Genomic DNA, 21746 nt, shown 5'->3' with positions numbered 1-21746 from the left:
AGTTTTAATTAGGCGCGTTAATTGGATTAACGACCTAAGTTAGTTACTAGTTTTGCGTGTTTAATTGTGTATTTCGTAAAATTGCATGGGCCGTTCACAAATAGTGAACGGGTGAATGAAAGATTACTTTCAAAACTGGTTGTTTGAAAAATGGCAACTAGTGGGGCCCGACTAGGATAGAAAATACGGACTGCGTTCCGTTATGTATTTTTGTAAATCTAAATACGGTCTACGAACTGTTAAGTATTTTTGTACTATTTAGATTAATCTTAGTCGTTCTAGCTAGCTTCTTTTATTTCATTTTGGCCAAGAAGTCTCAAGACGGTGTTTCGACGAAGACGAGCCAAGATGAAGACCCATGGAAATTGAAGATTTCAAGGGGTCATGCTAGTTTCCAAATGCATCTATTTTTATGCCTTATATATTGTTATTATATATATGTTTTCTAGATGCATGTCTAGGATTTCTATGATGTTGCGATGATTAGTTAAGTTCACTTAAATCAACCAACATAGAAACCCTAGGTCCCTTAATAATATTGAGCTAAAATTTGCCATTCCAAGGATAACACTTACCGAACTAATGCGCGTACGTGATGGATTACGCCAAAGCGAGGCATCACTACTTCCCTAGGAACGTAAGGTATACTAGGTATACAAGTTGTCTTGGTTAAGCTCAACGATATCAGTAAGGAGTCCTTAGATGTCGTGGAAAAAGAGATAAAATGTCAAGTATGCATTAGATGCGACATTTTATCAAACCGAGAGTAGCTTGGAGCTATTAGCAATTGGATTGCTTACCTTAAGATATTTAATGGTTAAGACAAGCCAAAGCATGCTTATCCGTTTCTTGATCTTTGGGATCTCGGAATCATTTTATTCTCGCCCATAAGGGACAATCTTAAAATGCGTGGATAAAATGTTCAATAAGTGTGAATAAATGCGTGAACGCTTTAAATTTCAACTTATTGATGTATGAATGGTTTTTCACTTCAAATTCTTTCAATTGTAGAAATCATGTCTGCAAGTAACACAAACAACAACCAATTCTCTTTGCGCTCAATTCTCGACAAGGAGAAGTTGAGCGGGCCAAACTTTCTTGATTGGCAAAGAAATCTCCGCATTGTGTTAATGCAAGAGCAAAAGGAATACGTCCATGATGAGGAAATGCCCGACGCTCCCAATGAGGAGGTCACTCAGGCTGCCCTTAACCGATGGCATAGTGCCAATCGGGATGTCAAATGCATCATGTTGGCCACAATGTCTCCGGACCTTCAAAAGACTTTCTTTGAAAAGGAGACAGCCTTTGAGATCATTTCTGAGCTTCAGAATATGTTCCAAGAGCAGGCCCGAACTGAGAGGTTCGAAACCCACAGGCAGATCCTTGAGAGCAAGCTCAAGAAAGGAGAGCCAGTCAGCCCGCATGTTCTCAAAATGATTGGATTATTTGAAAACATGGAAAGGCTTGATGCTGGGTATTCAACTGAAATGGCAATTGACATCATTCTCCACTCCCTTCATAAAGGCTATGATCAGTTCAAGATGAACTATAACATGCATAGTATGGAGAAAACCCTCACCGAGCTTCATGGTATGTTGAAGCAAGCCGAGCAAACCCTCAAGGATGAGGGCAAGCATGACATGCTCATGGTGAGGAATGGCAAGCCGTTCAACGTGCGGGCAAAAAGAAGAGCTTTAAAGGGAAAAAGAAGAAATTCCCGCCTAAGTCAAAGTTTGCCAAGGGCAACAAGGACAAGAAGGCAGCTTTTTCTAAGTTAGATTTCGAATGTTTCTACTGCAAGAAGAAGGGGCATTGGAAAAAGGACTGCCTCAAATTCAAGGAAGATAAGAAGAATGGGAACGTTGCTTCTTCATCAGGTATTTTCGTTATAGACTTAAACTTCGCTAGCAAAACATCATGGGTATTAGATACCGGATGTGGCTCACACCTTTGTTCCAATGCTCAGGGACTAAGGATAAGTAGGAGGCTAGAGAAGGGAGAGGTCGAGCTTCGGGTCGGCAACGGATCAAGGATGTCTGCCGTCTCCGTTGGAACTCTCAGTTTGTCTTTGCCCACTGGGCTTGTTCTGGAACTTGAATATTGTTATCATGTTCCTAGAGTGACCAAAAACATTATTTCAATATCGGCGTTGGACGCCAAAGGAATCGAATTTCGAATCAAAAACAATAGTTGTTTTATATATTTTGATAATTTTTTATATGGAAAGGCACATTCAGAAAATGGTCTTTATGTGCTGTCACTAGACAAACAGGTCTATAACATCGAAAATACTGCCAAAAGGGCTAAGACCATCGAGTCGAATCAAACCTACTTGTGGCATTGTCGTCTTGGTCACATTAACATCAAACGCATCAAGAAACTTCTTCAAGAAGGTGTTCTTGACTCATTTGACTTAGAGTCATTTGAAAATTGCGAAGGATGCTTATTAGACAAGATGATCAAACAACCATTCTCCAAGTTGGGAGAAAGGGCAAGTGACTTATTAGGTCTAATACACACGGATGTATGTGGACCTATGAGCACACCCGCAAGGCAAGGTTACCGATATTTCATCACCTTCACCGACAATTATAGTAGATATGGCTATATCTACTTAATGTCAAATAAATCTGAATCCTTTGAAAAGTTCAAAGAATTTCAGAAAGAGGTTGAAAATCAACTTGGCAAGAAAATTAAAGCACTTCGATCGGATCGAGGTGGCGAATATTTGAGCCATGAATTCGACGATCACTTGAAAGAATGTGGCATTCTTTCAGAGTTGACACCTCCTGGAACTCCTCAATGGAACGGAGTGTCCGAACGGAGGAATCGGACCTTGTTAGACATGGTTCGGTCAATGATGGGTCTTAGTGAACTCCCTATCTCGTTCTGGGGACATGCGCTACAAACAGCAGCACTAACACTGAATAGAGCTCCGTCAAAAGCTGTTGAAAAGACTCCATATGAATTATGGACTAAGAAACCTCCCAGGTTGTCTTTTCTCAAGATTTGGGGATGCGAAGCATATGTCAAGCGATTAATTTCGGACAAACTTCACCCCAAATCGGATAAGTGTTTCTTTGTGGGATATCCAAAAGAAACCAAAGGGTATTACTTCTACAATAAATCCGAGAAAAAAGTATTTGTTGCTCGTGATGGTGTCTTTTTGGAGAAGGATCACCTTTCCAAAATGACAAGTGGGAGGAAAATCGAACTCGACGAAGTTCGAGAGGACGAGCAACAATGTCAACCTGACAAAACTGACAATCTAGATACTTTGGAAGCATCTGAGAAGATTGGTCAGAGTCAAACAGACAATGTAAATGCTCAACCGATTACCCTACGTAGGTCGCAACGGCAAAGATCTCAACCAGACAGATACCTCGGTATTGTCTTAACTGATGATCAGGACATCCTAGTTATGGATGGTGATGAGCCGGCGACATACAAGCAAGCTATGACGAGCCCCGACTCTGCAAAATGGCAAGAGGCCATGAAATCCGAGATGGACTCCATGTCTGAAAATCAAGTCTGGGACTTGGTGAATTTGCCCGAGGGTTATACACCCATTGGTTGTAAATGGATCTTCAAAGTGAAGAAAGACAAAGATGGAAATGTATCGATATACAAAGCTAGACTGGTGGCAAAAGGTTATATACAAGTCCACGGGATTGACTATGATGAAACTTTTTCACCAGTTGCAATGCTAAAGTCCGTTCGGATCATCCTAGCGATTGCTGCATATTACGATTACGAAATATGGCAAATGGATGTCAAAACCGCCTTCCTTAATGGGATTTTGGAAGAAACTGTGTATATGACACAACCAGAGGGTTTTGTCGATCCAGGCAACGCTGGAAAGGTTTGCAAGCTGAAGAAGTCCATTTATGGACTAAAGCAAGCCAGCAGGAGTTGGAATCTGCGATTTGATGAAGCCATCAGCAAGCTTGGTTTTATCAAGAATCCAGATGAGTCTTGTGTATACAAGAAGGTCAGTGGGAGTGATATTGCATTCCTGGTCCTGTATGTAGATGACATACTGCTCATTGGAAACAGCACAAAATTGTTGGAGTCCGTAAAGGGCTGGTTGGGAAAGTGCTTTTCAATGAAGGACTTAGGAGAGGCATAGTACATATTGGGCATCAAGATCTACAGGGATAGATCTAAGAGGATGATTGGATTAAGCCAAAGTACTTACATTGATAAGGTACTGGCTCGATTCAACATGGAAAATGCCAAAAGAGGGCATTTACCCATGTCCCATGGCATAACTCTCAGCAAGAAACAGTGTCCGCAGACACCTGTTGAGCGAGAAAGAATGAATCAGATCCCATATGTTTCGCTAATCGGATCGATCATGTATGCCATGATATGTACAAGGCCAGATGTATCGTATGCCCTGAGTGCAACGAGTCAATACCAATCGAACCCAGGAGAGGCGCATTGGACTGCGGCCAAGAACATCCTTAAGTACCTAAAAAGGAACAAGGATAAATTCCTGGTGTATGGAGGCCACAAAGAACTGGTTGTTGAAGGTTACACCGACGCTAGCTTCCAGACTGACAGAGACGACTTCAAGTCACAGTCGGGATATGTATTCTGTCTGAATGGAGGAGCGTTCAGCTGGAAGAGTGCCAAGCAGAGCACCACTGCAGACTCTACAACTGAAGCCGAGTACTTGGCCGCTTCAGAAGCTGCCAAGGAAGCTGTTTAGATTCGCAAGTTCATCAGTGAACTTGGTGTTGTACCCTCAATCAAGGGACCGATAGACCTTTATTGTGATAATAATGGAGCTATCGCTCAGGCCAGAGAGCCGAGAGAACACCAGAAGGTCAAACACGTGCAACGGCGATTTCACATGATAAGGGAATGGAAATCCGAAGGTGAAATCAAAATTTGTAAGATCGGCACGGACGATAATGTGGCCGATCCTTTGACTAAACCTCTGCCTCAAGTGAAACACAACAAACACGTTGAGGCAATGGGAATCAAGCATGTTAGAGACTAGCTTTGATATTCCCTGTACAAGTGTTTTAATTAAACAGGGTTGATTTAATGTAAGACACTGTACTAATACCATTCATTAATGGAGTAATTAATTTTTGTGCAAAATTATCATTCACTCCATTACTATTTAATTGTGGTTTAGAATTAAATAATGAGTCCATTCGATTTACGGAAATATTCAAAACAGGGTATCAAGACCATGTCTTGGATAAAGAAACACCTGTTAAGTGAACATTGAATATTAAATCGAAAAGTATCCCTAATCGAGGTCATCTAACAGATGGACGATTGATGACCGCCATAGATTAGTGTGTAGTATGATTTACAGCACCGTTTCTTGTGTTGCGAGGACGTGACAGTCATAAATCATTTGCACAGGTACAGTTTAGAACTGTACTGGATAAGACCTATGAGAGTACTTTAAGAAAATTAAAATTTTGTCATAAGTACATTTCTCATTATGGCTATCGGAACTTATTTCCTCAGACCATGAGTACTGTGAAGTTTTCTTGTTTGAGTACTAGGCTCTTTGATGTTTCCTAACGTCTGCCGTAACTGGGGATCATAACGGGAACACTCGTGAGTCTATGTCCTCTTAGTAAGAAGAACTTACAATACAAGACTGGGATTGTCCCCCTACTAACAATAGGGAAAATGTTTTGTTGTTTAAAAGGCCGCTCGAAGAGTAAGACTGTAAAATGCATGGCCATGCTCAGATGGATTTTAGAAATCATCTGCTTATTTGACAGTCAAACTCGGAGATCGAGAAACACTTCTGAACGTAATAAGGATGACAAAGAATCTTACCTTATAGTTCACGAAGAAACATTAAGAGACAAAGGAAATGAGCTATACACAATGTGCACACTTGTCCGGAAGGACAAGTGGGAGATTGAAAGGAATGGTGTCCTTCCAACAAGTGTATTATTCCGATAGAGGGTTCAGAATTATTACAGAGGTAATTCTTCAGTAAGGTCAAGTGATCGGAATGCCTAGGTGGAGGCCGCTTCCGATCAGTAATATCAGGATACAATTGATATTACAGCTTAATCTTAACTGAACCCTTCGGGTCGAACCCAATCGAATCTCCGATCCGAGACGTCGAATTAATCCGAAAGGATTTAATGAGTCGACAGAATTTTACGAATACAGACGTCGAAAATTGAGCATAGGGCGTCGATACCGAGCGTCGCAAAATCACAATCGACAAGCATGAGCGTAGCCATAGCTAGGCTAGGCTAGCTCATCGCAAACCTGGGTGCACCATGTGTGTGCTAGGCGCACCATGGTGTGCTAGGCACCATCGCAGCCTAGGCGCACCCTAGCAGCCCATCGCAAGCTAGCATGGGTGCCTAGGTGCGCATGGCAGCCATCGCAGGCCACACAGGCACCAGGCAGCCCATAGCAGCTAGCAAGCATGCTAGCGTGGTGCCTAGGTGCATATGGCGCCTATCGCAGGCCATGGCATCACCAGGCGCACCATCGCAAGCACTTGGTGCTGCGTGCGTGTGTGCCTGGCCTGGCAGCACCATCGCAAGCACCAGGTGCTGGCGTGGCTGGCTGCCTGGAAATGGCGCGCCATGTGCGTGTGCTTGAGTGCTAGCCTTCGCATGGTAGCACTAAGCATCGCAGCACATGCGAGGGGCTGCGCGCCAGCTCGATGCTAGGGCTTGGCACTCGCAGCCTCGCACAAAGCAGCTTCGCATGTGATGCGTGTGGGCTGGCAGTGCGTGGTGCGTGGTGCGTGGCGCATGGCTGGTGTGTGTGCGTGTAATGCCTGGCTGGGTGCTAGGCAGCAGCGCCACGCATACGAGTGCGTGTACGTGCGCACATGCCTCGCATCAAGCACAAGCAGTGCTAGGCACTGGCTAGTGCTAGCGTAGGCATCGTGCTAGTGCGTGTGTGCGATGGGGTATGCGAATGGTGCGGGGGACAGTGTGGCCAGCATGCGTGGCTCGCTAGCAGCACGCATGCTGGCTGTGCTAGCAGTGAGGCGCGAAGAGTCAGTGCGTGGGCTGCTGGGGCTAATGCCAGCACTAGGTGCTAGCAGCGCCCAGCGCCAGCACGTAGCACCAGCACAGCCCAGCAGCAGCGTGCACTGGCTGGCTGGCTGGGTGCTGGGCAGCAAGGCACGCTAGCTGGCAGCCCTAGCTGGCACGCTAGCTGGCAGCCAGCTAGCACACCTTGACCCGGTTTTGGGCATGGTGTGTGGGGACCAATACATGGCCTTGGGGATCAAGGCAATGGTCCCCCCAAGCCTTGGTCCTCACTTGGCTTTCTCTATATTTGTGCCATGTGTCGATTTGTGATTGAGTTGATTAATTATTTAATTTTGGAATTAAATAATTGTCATTTTACCTACTCTCCCACATTGATGGGAGATTGGAAATCAAGGGATCATTTCCCTATAAATACCAAGCTTGGTATTGGGATTTGAGACAACCTTGAGTGGAATTAAAAAGGCAACTCTAGAAAAGAGTAAACCTTTGATTCGTAAAACTCATAGTTATTTTGTCCGGGTCTTGACTAACCTTCAAGACTTGGGACGCTCGGGTCGGGTCGGGTCGAGGGTACGATCCGTCGGAGATCTCGTCTTTTCGAGATTTTGAAGTAAGAGCTCCTTGGGAGCGAAGCACGCGTCAAAGGTATAATTCTTATCCTTAATCTTGTTTGATTAAGTTTATCATGCTTGTTTAATTGCTTTAATTAAGGGGCGGGTCTTGGTGGGTTTCCTTCCGCGTAGTGTTGGGTCACTACGAAACCCTACAACAACAACAAGTACATATATAACAACGGCCACAGTGAGGCAACACCGCTGCACAAATACCAGTTATGTAGATGAAGCACTTTCTGCTTCAATCTCTTTACCAACAAGGAGGACGTCTTCCTCAACATCCCCTTGATAACCACGGCACCAATTTTGGGTGGTAACCAATGCCTCAACATTCTTTGGCAAAAGCTTACCCCTATATTTGTTCAAAATACGACCACCCAAACTAAAGAAGATTCAGAGGCCACCGATGTAATAGGAATGGCCAAAACATCCCTTGCCATATTAGCTAAAATAGGAAGAGAAGAAGCTTGAGATTCCCAATACTTGAGAACATCAAAATGTTCCCCTTGAATTAATCGCGAACGAGGTCCATCCAAATATGCCTCAAGATCAGCCAGAGGGCATCTAGTTGAATCACCATCTTCATCATCAACCTCACACAACTGAAACAGTTTTTTTTATTAAAAGTTAAATTATGACATTACAAATAAAAATAAAAGACTGCCATTAATATTGTATAACATAATTACCGTGAAAATATTTTGAGAACTCAACATGCGATTAGAATTTTCAGATTGAGTTGTTTCGGAAGAGGCAGGATTTCTACAGCTTGTATCAGAATAAAATTTATAAAGGTCATAAAGAGCTTCCTTAATCATCTTAATCTTTTCGTCGCATGCCTCACCATCATACAACGAGTTCAACATATTTCTCACTCGATACAACTTATAACGAGGATCAAGAGCAATAGCAACTGAAAGAATCAAACAATAATCCTCCCAATAACCCTCAAACTTCTTAAGCATAACTGCTGCCATGGGTGCAAGTTTAGGGTCTTTATAGGCTTGAGTAATAGCGTACTCAATTTTTAAAACACTAACAAAATACAAATTAGCAGTGGGATATTCAGTACCAGAAAATAACACAGTAATATCATTAAATGGCTGAAGGAAATCACAAATTTTCTGAATGGTATCCCATTCATCAGCATCAAGTCTATAAGAAATACCCAAAAACCTACTAGTATATAGAATCAAGGCATCCTTAGCTTCTAAGGCTTTTCGGAGCATTGTATAAGTGGCACCAACGAGTCACAACATCGAGACATAACTTACCATTAAAAGCACAGTCTAACTCAGACAAAGCATGCGCAAATTGAGTTAATCTAGAATCAGAAGCATCAATATATTTAACAACCTCAAGCAATTTTTCAACACTTTCATGAACTTCTTTTAAACCTCTTTGAACAATAAGATTTAAAACATGAGCTGAACATCGAACATGAAAGAATTTACCATTACAAGGAAGAGGAGAGCATTGCATTAATTCTTTTTTCAAATATTCAACCATAACACTCATAGAACGAGCATTATCAACAGTTATTGAAAAAGCCTTACCTTGAAGATTCCACTCTTTGATCAGTTTAAACACAAACTTTCCGACCTCAACACCATTATGGGGAGGGCCACAATATCTAAAATTTAAAATTTTAGACCTAAGAGACCAACTGTTATCAACATAATGAGCAGTCAAAGTGAGATAGCCTCGGTTAGTACATGCAGTCCACAAGTCACATGTAAAGCTAACTCTACCAGAAACATTAGCCAAAGACTCATGCAACAAGGATTTATATTTATCATGTTCAGCAATAACATACTTTAACATAGTTTTTCTACAAACATGCTGCACCTTAGGATTCAAATATGCATGAAGTTCCCTAAGATATTCATGCTCTACAATATTTAAAGGATATGCATGGCAGATTATAGCTTTAGCAAACTTTTGTAAATAAGTTTTTTGATCAAATGCGGATTCTTCACCTTGCTGGAGACCATGCTTTAGCAAACATGCATTAATATGAGCTCTACAAGTTGAAGTAACCGCTTTACCAGGTGCTTTATATTCTTTGCCACACAAATTACAACGAGCATATTCTACCTTTTCATTACCTACCGTCTTTAAAAAAAAAAGTGTAATGCTTCCATATACCTGCGGTTCTTTGACGTTTATTAACAAAAGTAGTGATAATACCGGTATTACTAGCATCATCAACCGGGCTAGAGGCAGCTTGAGAGCTAACAATATCAAAATTTGATTGCCTCTCATAGTCAAATTCATCATACCTCGTGAGACATGACTGAAACAAAAAAAAACAGCATTTATAAGTACCAAATGAAATGACAGATTTCAAATGATAAGTTTCCTGTGAGTTATCTTTGACATTTTATCCCCCCTCCCCCCCCCCCCCCTAAATATGTCATTTTTAAGCAATGATGATATACTATTCTTTAATGACATTATTTTCTGAGTTGCTTCCTGCTGCATTGTAATATACTGGATCAAAGTACTCAAGAATCAGGTTTATTGTATTAGTTCTGAATTTTTACTTCAAAAGTTTCAGAAATAAAAAAAGAAACCTTTCTGAAAGAACAAAGAAAATCATGATTTTGCAGTAACATGATAAATGTGCTAAGTAGTAGCTTACTGTAAGCCAATCATACAAGTATACTAACTTTAAGTACTAACTTTAAGGTTTAGCTCGGTTTCATCTCATGAATTCATTCTCTAAATATGCCCTATTGAGGGTTTGCACAATCAAAAAATGAATTTCCCCAACTCTCTGAAAGTATCTTAACTAAACCATTATCATCAAATATGTTTCCTACATTCTCAAGATACTTTACATATATTTTGTGATCTTTCTCATCCAAAGTACAAATGTACAATGTATTTTAAGCAGCACGCCCATTTCACTGGACTATATATGTTCATTTCCTGAGATAATGGTAACAAACTAATAATTTATCAGTAATTAACTAATTTTGTCAATTTGTCACGGATCAATTCATTTCTTACTTTCTTTGTACATTGTCGAATTCCGAACTAAAAAAACAAAAACAAAATTCCTTGAAAAAACACCCAAAAAAAAAGTCAAATAAACCAACACAACACAACCATAATTCAATTCCCCTCCCTCTGAAAATCAAGATCTAGCGACTAAGATCAAATTCATACAAACAAAATTCATACCTTATATCGTCCGTCAGTAGAATATGACAGATCTACAAAAAAAAAAAGAACAAAAAAATTAAAATTTCAAAAAAAAAAAGCACAAATTATACATTGCAAAACAATAAATAAACAAAAGAACTAGAACTTTCAAAAAAAAAAAGCAGAAATTATAATTTACAAAATAATAAATGAAAAAACAGAACTTAGAAAAAAAAAAATAGGAACTTAGAAGTTTTCAACAAAAAAAAAATTCGGAACTTAGAATGAGAATGAAAAATACAAATACCTTATATCGTCCGTAAGTAGAATATGAGTATATGACAGATCTACAAAAAAAAACAAAAATTAGAACTTCCAAAAAAAAACAGAAATGAATCAACTATACATTGCAAACGAATCATTCGAAATAAATGAACAAAAGAATTAGACCTTCCAAAAAAAATCTGAAATTTTAAGAATAAATGAAAATATCAGATGAGGAAATGAGAGTTTCAGAGGTGTGAGAAAGCTTGAGAGATTCAGATGAAGAGGGAGATAGCTTAGGAGGTTAGGAGAAAGAGAGAGATGTTTGAGAATATCAGATGACTAGATGAGGAAATGAGGCGTGTTGTGTGCTGGTGCGTTTTATCTAGGTTTAGCTTTAGGTTTTACTTCTTCCCCTAATCTAACCGTCCATTTTCAATCTCAGCATCTCACCATTCATTTTTTGTTTTTTTTTTTGTAGTAATAAAGGATCCAGAATGTTCGTGCTTGATCCAACGGTCTTTTTTTTTTTGTGCTTTTCGAGTCTTTTTTACCGTTCCTTTTTTTTAAAAAAACATATTATTATTAATTATTTATTATTATTATTATTATTATTAATAGTATTATTATTGTTATTATTATTACTGTTAGAATGTTAGTATAATTTTATGTTAAATTATAAGTATTATTATTATTACTATTATTATTATTATTATTGTTGTTGTTGTTGTTGTTATTGTTATTATTATTACTTATAAATTGTAAGAAACGCAAATGAAACAAAATTGAAATTGATTCAATATGACATAGTTAATGTACATCAATATCTAACATCTCTATGTATAACTATATATATGAATATATCTGTGAGTCTGTGACTTTAAATGTAATAAACTAATAACTTAATAAGTAATAAGACTAATAAAGTAATAACTAATAACTAATAAGTAGTAACTAATAAAGTAATGAAATCTAACTGTTGTTTTTCATGGGCATTCAATCTAACCGTTGTATATTTGACTATTTGACTATTTGTACATTAGTATTGCATAATGATTTCATCACCACTTTAGTGATTTCGTCATTTCGTCCATTTAACTTATCAAGTTGTTTGAGTTAGTAATCTAAATAAAGTACCAAACTAAATAACTAATCCATTTAATCTCGTGTAACTTATAAATTATAAGAAATGCAAATGTTTGGAAAATGAAATTGATTCAATACGATATTGTTAATGTATATGTATTATGTATATCATATGGTAGTATGGTACGAATGTACGATTGGTATCATACTATCATTGGCTCATTGCCTCATTGAATCATTGGTATGTAACTATGTACGTATAATCGATAAACATATATGTTAAAACTTAAAAGTTTAAAACACTTGTTGATCGATCTAATTGAGTACTTGACCTACTTGTACTTCCTTAATTATCAATTTATCGTATTCTAAGTATCAACTCATTAAATCATGGTCATGACGCGATCTTTAAAACAATCATGAATTCATGACCCAAACCGCTTATAAACCGAACTGGCATGATCCGAACCGTTTATAAACCGAACCGACATTTGACTGGGTAAACCCGCCCCTAAACCGGCTCATTTCAAACCGAACCGGCATGATCCGTACCGTTTATAAACCAAACCAACAGTGACCCGGGTAAACCCGCCCCTAAACCGACCCGTTTCAAACCAAACCGGCATGATCCATACCGTTTGTAAACCGAACCGACATCAACCCGGGTAAACCCGCCCCCTAAACCGACCCGTTTCAAACTGAACCGGCATGATCCGAATTGTTTATAAACCGACCCGCTTATGACCCAAACCGAATTTAAACCGTAAAGAAATAAACCGAAACCGAACCGACCCGTGACTAACCCAAACCGAACTGAACCAACCCGTCAGCTAAATCAAACCGTTTCAACCCGAACCGCTCTAAATCGAAACCGACTCGCACCAAGGTCAAACCGAACCGCCAAACCGAAGTCCCACCCCTAACTATCAACACTAACCCACTTTTTTCGTGTCCAATTTGTATCGTGTTATCATCTGGTGTCAACTTTTGTCAACTCTACTCTACGTTGTTAATATAATGACGAAGTGCCTTATGAACTTTCTCTTTCTTTTATTAAATATTGAGTGTGTTAAACAATCATGTCGTGCAAACAAGTGGCAATTTGAAAAAATTAATATGCATGCACGAACCATGACCAATATTGAGCTTCAGAGTCTATCTCATATATCATGCCACGTTGACCCATCTCATGTTCAATTATACTCATTCTATTTACTAAGCGTACTTGATATCTATGTAATTTACGTTTGCCAAGTATGTGACCCAAACAATGTTAATTTAGTTAAGCACCATTTCTTTTCAACTTAATTTTAACTCATTTTATTCTTAAAAAAAATTACTAACACCATTTCTTTTCAACTTATTTTTAACTCATTTTGACTAATTTCAGTTTTGTAAATGAAGTTCGGCAAAATTAGCTTTTAAATTTGGCTTTTAAACCTTTTATTTTTACCCTGTTTTGATTTTGACCAACTTATAATTTTTATTTTATTTTTTATTTTACCAACTTATGTTTGTTAAATGTGTCAAAGTTATACCCAAATGACGAACTTCATCCGTAATTCCATGAAGTAAGGCCCACTATCCAACTTTTCTTCCCTTCAGTTCTACCTCGATTTTCATCTCCATAATTTCAATTTGTTGTCAAACTTGAGATTTTTTTCCTACAAAAGACAAAATTGAGTTAGGGCAAAGTATTAGTTGCAAATTAGTCCCATTGATTTTTAGTTCATACAATAAGAATCAAGCTACATACAACTATTCAAATAGTCAAGTATAGTTTTAAATATATTGTTCTTTCCCAATGGATGACCATGAGTTTTGAAGAAATCGTTAATTGAGTTCATTTTTCCAATTAAGCATAATTCATTAATTTGTATTATTTAACTTCATATAGAGCTAAACACATACTTAATTTATGATTATAGCTTACATTTTAGATTAAATAGCTGGCTTTGGCGCGGGCAATGCCTCAATTATTACATGTACTATATTTTCTAATCTACATTTTTTTTTTTTTTGAGGGGTGATTATGAGTATCACAAAAATTAGTGGATAAACTATAATCATCGAACTTGAGGTTATAGGTTCAAACCTTGAATTAACACCAACATATAAATCTATAGTTGCATATTAAATCATTCCTCTCAAGTCTCAATTGCTCCCCATTTGTGAATTAATAAAGTTTCAAATCTAAACCAAAATCAACAGACATTAACTGAAAAAATGCTAGCTACAAAGGAGGTAATCAACCATCCCTATATACATCCAACTAGTAACTACCCAAGTGATACGACTGAAACAATTTTGAAGATAAAATGAAAGCTAAACTGTATAAAATGTTACTTGTATTACATGAGCAAAAAATTATTAATGTATACAGACTAATATACAACAATTATTTCGATGTTTCTTCAATCAAAATCTTCGAATCATTTAACCTTATAAATGTAAAGCTATCCTAAGAGCTGAGCTCGAGCTTGAGCCTTATATGTGAATAATTGAATATACAGCCACCAAACCCTGATATCTTACCCATTGGTGGTAATGCAAGCATAGAGATCAAGAAACACCATGACATCTCCTTTGCTCTTTTGCTTGTTTAAGCAAATTATCTGAGTGATACATGAAACACGCAGCAAATTTTTGCTGTTTAATCAATCCTTTCAAGGTTATATAACACCATTCTTTCAAGAGCTACACGAAATGCGCTATCAGGAAGGCATTGAAGGCTCTGCAGAGCAATATCAGCCTTTTCTAGAGCTAATTCTCGAGCCCTCTCAATACCACCACAACTCTTAACAAGTTCAATGGCTTCATCTAGTGAGCCAGTCTCAGAGAATTCAGACTCAATAATCTCTCTCAATTTAGGTTCTTTTTCCAAAGCAAAAATTACTGGAGCAGTCAAATTTCCTTTTGCTAAATCCGCACCTGCAGGCTTTCCCAGCTGCTCAGCAGACTGCGTAAAATCCAAAATGTCGTCGACAATCTGGAAGGATAGACCAAGATTCCTGCCATATTCATACATATTTTCACAGACATTGCGATCAACTTCACTGAATATGGCTGATCCCTTTGTACTAGCAGCAAGCAGCGAGGCGGTTTTATAGTAGCTCTTGATCAAGTAGTCCTCCAATTGTACATCACAATCAAATAGGCTAGATGCCTGCTTTATTTCCCCACTAGCAAAATCTTTAATAACCTGCCAAAGAACAATGAAGATTAAATGTACAATTAAGAAATATATCACCATGAATATTATTCCCGATATTTTGTCATTTTCATAAGTACACTGAATGGCCCAATCAACTCCACTTGTGGGAAGAACTGAACAAATGCATGCTATTTTATCTCCTATAGTGCAAACAAATTAATAAGCTTATATCCCTCTTAGAAGTTTTGTAAAGAAGTTTTTAGAACATTAGTGAAAAGACAGAAATTCACAAGTTAATGTCATCATCATCATCATTTCACAAGATAACCCTCTTTTTGTCCAAATATGATACATCTCTTCTTTGAGCCTCATTTCCAGTAGTTCCTCACTTTTGAGGCAATGAAGAAGGGTGAACTACATTTTCGGTTAGCCATAATGATCATGAACACATAAAATTAGTATACAAAGCACTGGCTCATCAATGATAATTTTAGGTCCGCTACAGCTCACTTCCGTTCACATAACTCAGCAGCGACAAATCAAGCTAGGAGTTGAGCTTCTTTGTCTCCTCACAAGACAATAGTTATTATGCTTATTCTATAACAAATGTTCAATAAGTGCTATTGCAATGAATTACAGATATACCTGACTGATAAGCTTTATTACTTCCAGGTTTTCAAGATTTGCAAGGTACCATGATGACTGTGCGAACATGAAGTCCCCAGCCAGTACAGCCACTCTAGTGCCATAACGTTGATGAACAGTTTCCTTACCTGCAAAGGCATTGTAATCCTTTTTCAGACTAAGCATAAGAAAAATGATAGACACAGAAGCTATAGAATGAATAGCCCTTATTCAGAGCGAATTTCTGTACACATTCACTTATGATCAGCAAATGTGCTTCATTTCAAGAGATTAAACACCACTCTTTCTTTCCTTCTTCCTTTAAGAATTAAAGAAAACATCATTAAGCTATAACCACACATAAACTTCTGCTCCTCTAAAAATGAAAACTAGAAAATTGCAGATGAGTTGGAAAGGGAAGGAGAAACAGTGAAACATAATTTGAAAGGTAGTCAAGACCCATGGAAATGTTGCTGCAGGCTGACTATTAAATCAAGCGCTAGTATAATTTGAATAAATGTATTAGATCATATTAAATACGGGTCTGGGCCGCACCCGCAAACCAAGAGAGAGAGTCCACTTCACAAGACCAAAGGAGGTTCCATCCCAAAACCATATGGCAATAGGAGTAGCCCCTTAGCTTTATAAAGTGTTGAACTCTTCTTCTTTTCTCAATGTGAGACACTTACATGTGTTATTTGGTAGAATATACATCAACAGACCAACAAACGATAATGATATTTGATGATCAGCAATAGGGAACGGTATACAAATAAACATTGGTCCTTCATGTAGTTTCTGGTCTATAAAGGTTGCGAACATATATATGCAGTTAGGCTCTGCTGACTCATGAGTCATGAGACAAACTTGCAAGCACCACAGCCATGCAAAGGTAAATCTTTAAGAAAGACATATCTAAATTGCATGATTATCGGCATGAAAAGTCTCTTAAGCAAAACCAATAAAATAAACTATAACATTTATGCCTCAAGTATCTAAAATCCTCTGGCATCAAAGAACCATTCAACAAATACAAACCTTACCCCTCCTCAAGTTACTCTCATCAATGACATCATCGTGTATCAAACTTGCAGTATGTATCATTTCAATGATTTCTGCCAAACGGCGATGCTTTACTGTAATTTCCCTGGATAGTGATATATAGATGATAAGTGAAGAGGTTAAGAATCATATACTGAAAGAAGCAAACATATGACAGCACCGACATACTTTAAACCGGCTAATTGTGATGTAGCTCTTGAGACAAGGAAAACTAAAGCTGGTCTCATCCTCTTCCCCCCAGCACTAAAAATCTGCTCTGCAGCTGACATCAACAGTGGGTTTTCTGCACCAACAATCTAAAGCTAAACCAACATTAGATGCAGGTATCGAATCTAACAAAACTAGGATAACATCCAATATGATCCCACAAACATCCAATAAAGATGCATAAAATGATTTTTTAAAAGTTAGAAATAAATGATCAAGATTCAGCCACAAGGAGAAGGAAATGCCCACAGTTTCACAAGCCTTAATAATCAAATTTCTTATGTCGCAGCCCAGTTGCTCATATAGGTGAAGAGACTAGAAAAGAATGAATCATATAGAGTAACTGCACATCTCATTCACACAATTAAAAGAAAAGGTGAATATGCTATATGATTTAAGTCTAAATTCAAGATCAGATGCATAACAGACAAATGCCTGAGTTAATAACAGGATAAGGTATTCTCCACCCAAATTGCAGCAACAAAAAAACTGCCAAGAACATTTTTTTTTCAATTATTTCAGAACAAATAATAATTACTAAACAGGAAATCCAGTTTTATTTTCAAAAATGGCCAAGATCCAGCAATCCCCCCCTCCGAACCCATTCAAGATGAACCATAAAGCATAAAGCCCCCTCAATCTCATGATGAAAGTGGCTGCAGTAGAGGAAAAGTGGGAATACACTTATTATCTCTAGCAATGTTTGCAACCACCTTATTAGCAGAAAAGGTGAACCAACATATTCCATAAAGTACAAGTATAGGCATCTACAGATTCTGGAAGTACAAACTATCTATCAGCTGGACAAATGAGCAGAACTAAATGCAATGGTAATCGTCGAGAAAATTGTATATCCTAACCTAATGAATTAATAACTTTTAGGGAAGAGTATCAAAGGAGGTCCACCAACTACCACCAATTTAACAAAGAAAATTACAACTCAGCACGGTCATGCTCTATGTTACTTGGACTCGGGTACCCATGTCCAACATGGATACGTGTCTAAATGTCTGACTCGGCTATTTTGTGAAAATTTTCCATGATTTTGAACTAAAATGAGTGTCAAAGTGTCCCACCCATGTCCGAGTGTCAAGGGTCCGACACGGGTACGTGAGGTAAAATGAAGAGTCCGAGTAACATAGGTCATGCTAATGCGAAGTTCAGAAATAAGTGCAATGTGAGAAGAGGAACTGTTAAGCTTACAAGAGTTCTCTACAAAAGTGCAATGTGATGAAATTCTAAGAGTTTAAAGTGATCAATAGATACTGATCTAGCGTGCAGAAAAAACTCTTATGTATGCAGAAACATCAGTCATCCATCCAAAAAACATGAGAAAGAGGTTCCTTTTTAACTCGATCACGTGTGATGTTTCATGGGCTAGAGTGCAATTTCAACACTCTACCTCACATGGATCCATTTCAATTTGGCCTAGAGTATATTAAAGCCATTACAAGTCCCAACCATAGGCCTAACTCTAATACCATGTTAAATATGAGCCTAGGCCACATTCACCACAAGAGAGAGAGAGTCCACCTCACGAGCTTAAAGAATGTTCCATCCCAAAACCATATGGCAACAGAATGAGAAGCCCTTTAGACTTAATTCTCTCTTTTGTAGTCAATGTATGACATTCACATGTGTATTTGGGAAGGCTATGCTTCAACAAACAACTTTATCTTCAGATTATATTGAAATATAACTACATAAGCTGCCTTTAATATTCAAGATAGAAAGAATTTCAAATGTCATTGTCACCTGTCACCAAAATCCAATTATGTACTCTTTTTTTCTCCTCAACTCCACCTGTATATAAGCAAAGTATTGCTACATATGCCTATTTCCTTCCAAAATTTAAGACCTACAAAGCTACCACCATTAAACTATAACTGGTCTATAAAACCACAAGTCTTCAAATTTGAACATTTTTAACTAGGTGATAATTCTTAGTCACCAATATCCACTATGCTTACATTTTTATCCAGCAAAGGAAGAAATTAGAAACATCACAGAGTTCATCAAAGTTGCACTAGGTTTGGAAGATGAGAGGCAATACACGATTCATAATGCTTGATAGTTTCCCCATGAATAAATTAGCTATAAATGCTAGAAGGAAAGGATTTAAACCAAAGACTTTCATTCCTAAAGGTAAGGTCTACAATTGAGTGTGCTACGCTAAAGATGATGCGCCCATGCAAATTCAACAAACAATAGTAATTCCTCCGTTTTCCTAAATGTTAAATACTTTCTGTTTTCATCCGTTTTTCTAATTTTTACTCACTCTAATTTTATTCCTTTAATGGCAACCTTTTATTCATTTTTTATCATCTACAACACAGCTTTACGGGCCCAATTTTATTTAATAAAATCTCTTACTCTCTCTCTCTCCTCTTTAAAGCAAAAGTACCCACATGCATGGTCCCCGTACGCGTTGCTACAGTAAAATAGTATAACTCAAGAAAACGGAGGGAGTACAACTTTAATTTGGAGAAGGTCAGTATCAAATTGAACTGACAATGTGTGTTTCTATATTTATTATTTTGAACCCATTTTGGTTATGCAAAAGGATGGGGTTTGGTGTGGTGGGAGTAGTAAAAAGAAGCCGAATAAAAGGTCACCACAATTGTTTTAGGAACACTAAATTCTTCAAGCTCACTACTGCTAAGAGTGTGTAGCCACACTAATGAAGCAGATACTATCTTCAACAACTACTTTGAAGATAACTCCTTGACAACATTGAACAAAGTGCGAGTAACTCACTATCCTAGCCTAGTAGCCTCGCAATACAATTTGATAAAACACAACTTGATATTGTGTTGGATAACAATTACCTAGCCTCGTTTTATAATCTGATAAGTCCTGACATTGCACAATACTTAGATAACAATCCTTCATCCAAACACGCTCATCCTAACTTCTTTGCACAATCATTTTTGAAGCATTAGTAAGACTCAAATCAGTTTGCTTTTGTAGTCTTGAATTCATAAAAGCTTAATTGAAATAGTAGCCAATGAATTTACAACCAATCCAGGAAAAATCAATCCAATTTCATGCTTATTAATAGCTAATACCATCTTGGTGTATCTTCCTGACAATACTCATATCATTAAACTCAATCCACTGCTAAGCAAGTATTATACAATGAACCAAAGAAAATGATGTACTGTAACAAACATAATAATAGACAGAACAATGCTTACAGCTTGCAGATTCTTGTTCAAAGTCAAGAGATCATCAGCAACCACTTCAAAAAGATTAGCAATCGAAATCGGGTCACTCGACTCCTTCCTTACATTCAAAACAGGCAAAGGATCATCACTAATCCCTATTAAACATCCAAATTCACAAGCAAGCATAAGATATTCGTCCTCGAAATCGATTAGCAATGTTAAAACAGAACACAATAATTTGTCCATACCATTAAGTAAAGTCTCAGGTGTCTTGGTAGAGTACACCCTACACTTGGGACTACCAGAACGAAAACAAAACAATTTTCGCGCTCCATAACCTTTCCTTATGTTCTTCTTACTCCCACTACCCTTTACATTATTACTCTTTGCAAACAAACGATCAGAAGAAGCATTAGATGAACAACAACAAGCAATAAAATTAAACCTCATTCTACCAAAATCAACATTTTGGCAACTCATTGACATCATTTTGAGCAATACCCAGAAATCGAAATCAGTAAAAATTCAATTTCTAACCAAAACCCACCTCAGAAAGTTGATAACTTGATCATTTAACAAGAACCCACATGAAAAAATGGGATGAAATTAGAAAAAATTGTCACAAATTATGTCATAAAGGAGAAAAGTTTTTATTTATTTATTCTCTTTTTTGTATGGTGGAAACAAAGAATTGAAATGAGTGTTGCTGGAGTAGTTTAGTAGCAGCAGTTGGTAACGAATGATAAAGAAGAGATTGAGTGGCGGAAAGATGCCCACACATGTTCATTAATTTGCGTATGTGAGGGCACTCCGTACCTCTTTATTGATATTCAAGAGAGCCGTGTGTAAGTTGCAAGTGACTAAGATATGGGAGCAGAGACATTAAAGAGTAAATTGGGATATAAGAATATATCCTATTTCGTTTTTATTATGATTATGTTATATATTATATGTATTTAGTGGATATCAATTATACCCTTATGATAATTTTAGGATATTCTAGATATACTATGTTTATTATTATACAAGGAAACTCTAATTGTATCACATGTGTATATATATATATATATATATATATATATATATATATATATATATATATATATATATGTACACTTACATCATTGATTAATAAGAATATCCATCTATTTTCTCCCCTACTTTCTCCTATCCCCTTTATTTCATAACACGTTATCAGCACCAACCCTAGCTGACTGAGCAAGACCATATCCCATCAATTTATATGAATTTTCTGTTAGAATATGATGCAAAACCTATTTACGATTGATTGAAACCATACCTCAAAAGATAAGTTTATGGAGGAATTACCATTGAAATCTAACATCGTTCTTGATTGAATAAATATTCAAGCATGCATCAAGAGGTAAGTTTACAATTGTAATTATTAAAA

At 37.5% G+C, this 21746-nt stretch overlaps 1 protein-coding gene across 1 annotated transcript; it reads right to left on the bottom strand.

Moving 5' to 3' along the window:
• Nucleotides 1–14452: 14452 nt before the first annotated feature.
• LOC110737893 (probable solanesyl-diphosphate synthase 3, chloroplastic) lies at nucleotides 14453–21162 on the bottom strand. The gene is made up of 6 exons (XM_021918242.1): nucleotides 20584–21162; nucleotides 20366–20490; nucleotides 17130–17257; nucleotides 16943–17046; nucleotides 15921–16048; nucleotides 14453–15323 (listed from the first exon to the last, which is right to left on the bottom strand). Exons 1-6 carry the CDS (start codon nucleotides 20822–20824, stop codon nucleotides 14775–14777), a joined length of 1275 nt encoding a protein of 424 aa, XP_021773934.1. The 5' UTR covers nucleotides 20825–21162; the 3' UTR covers nucleotides 14453–14774.
• Between the last annotated feature and the right edge of the window lie 584 nt (nucleotides 21163–21746).

Source organism: Chenopodium quinoa, unplaced genomic scaffold, assembly GCF_001683475.1.
Source record: "Chenopodium quinoa cultivar QQ74 unplaced genomic scaffold, ASM168347v1, whole genome shotgun sequence".
Lineage (NCBI taxonomy): Eukaryota > Viridiplantae > Streptophyta > Magnoliopsida > Caryophyllales > Amaranthaceae > Chenopodium > Chenopodium quinoa.
Note: the sequence above shows the minus strand (reverse complement) of the source record. Positions and strands in the feature narration are given on the sequence as shown.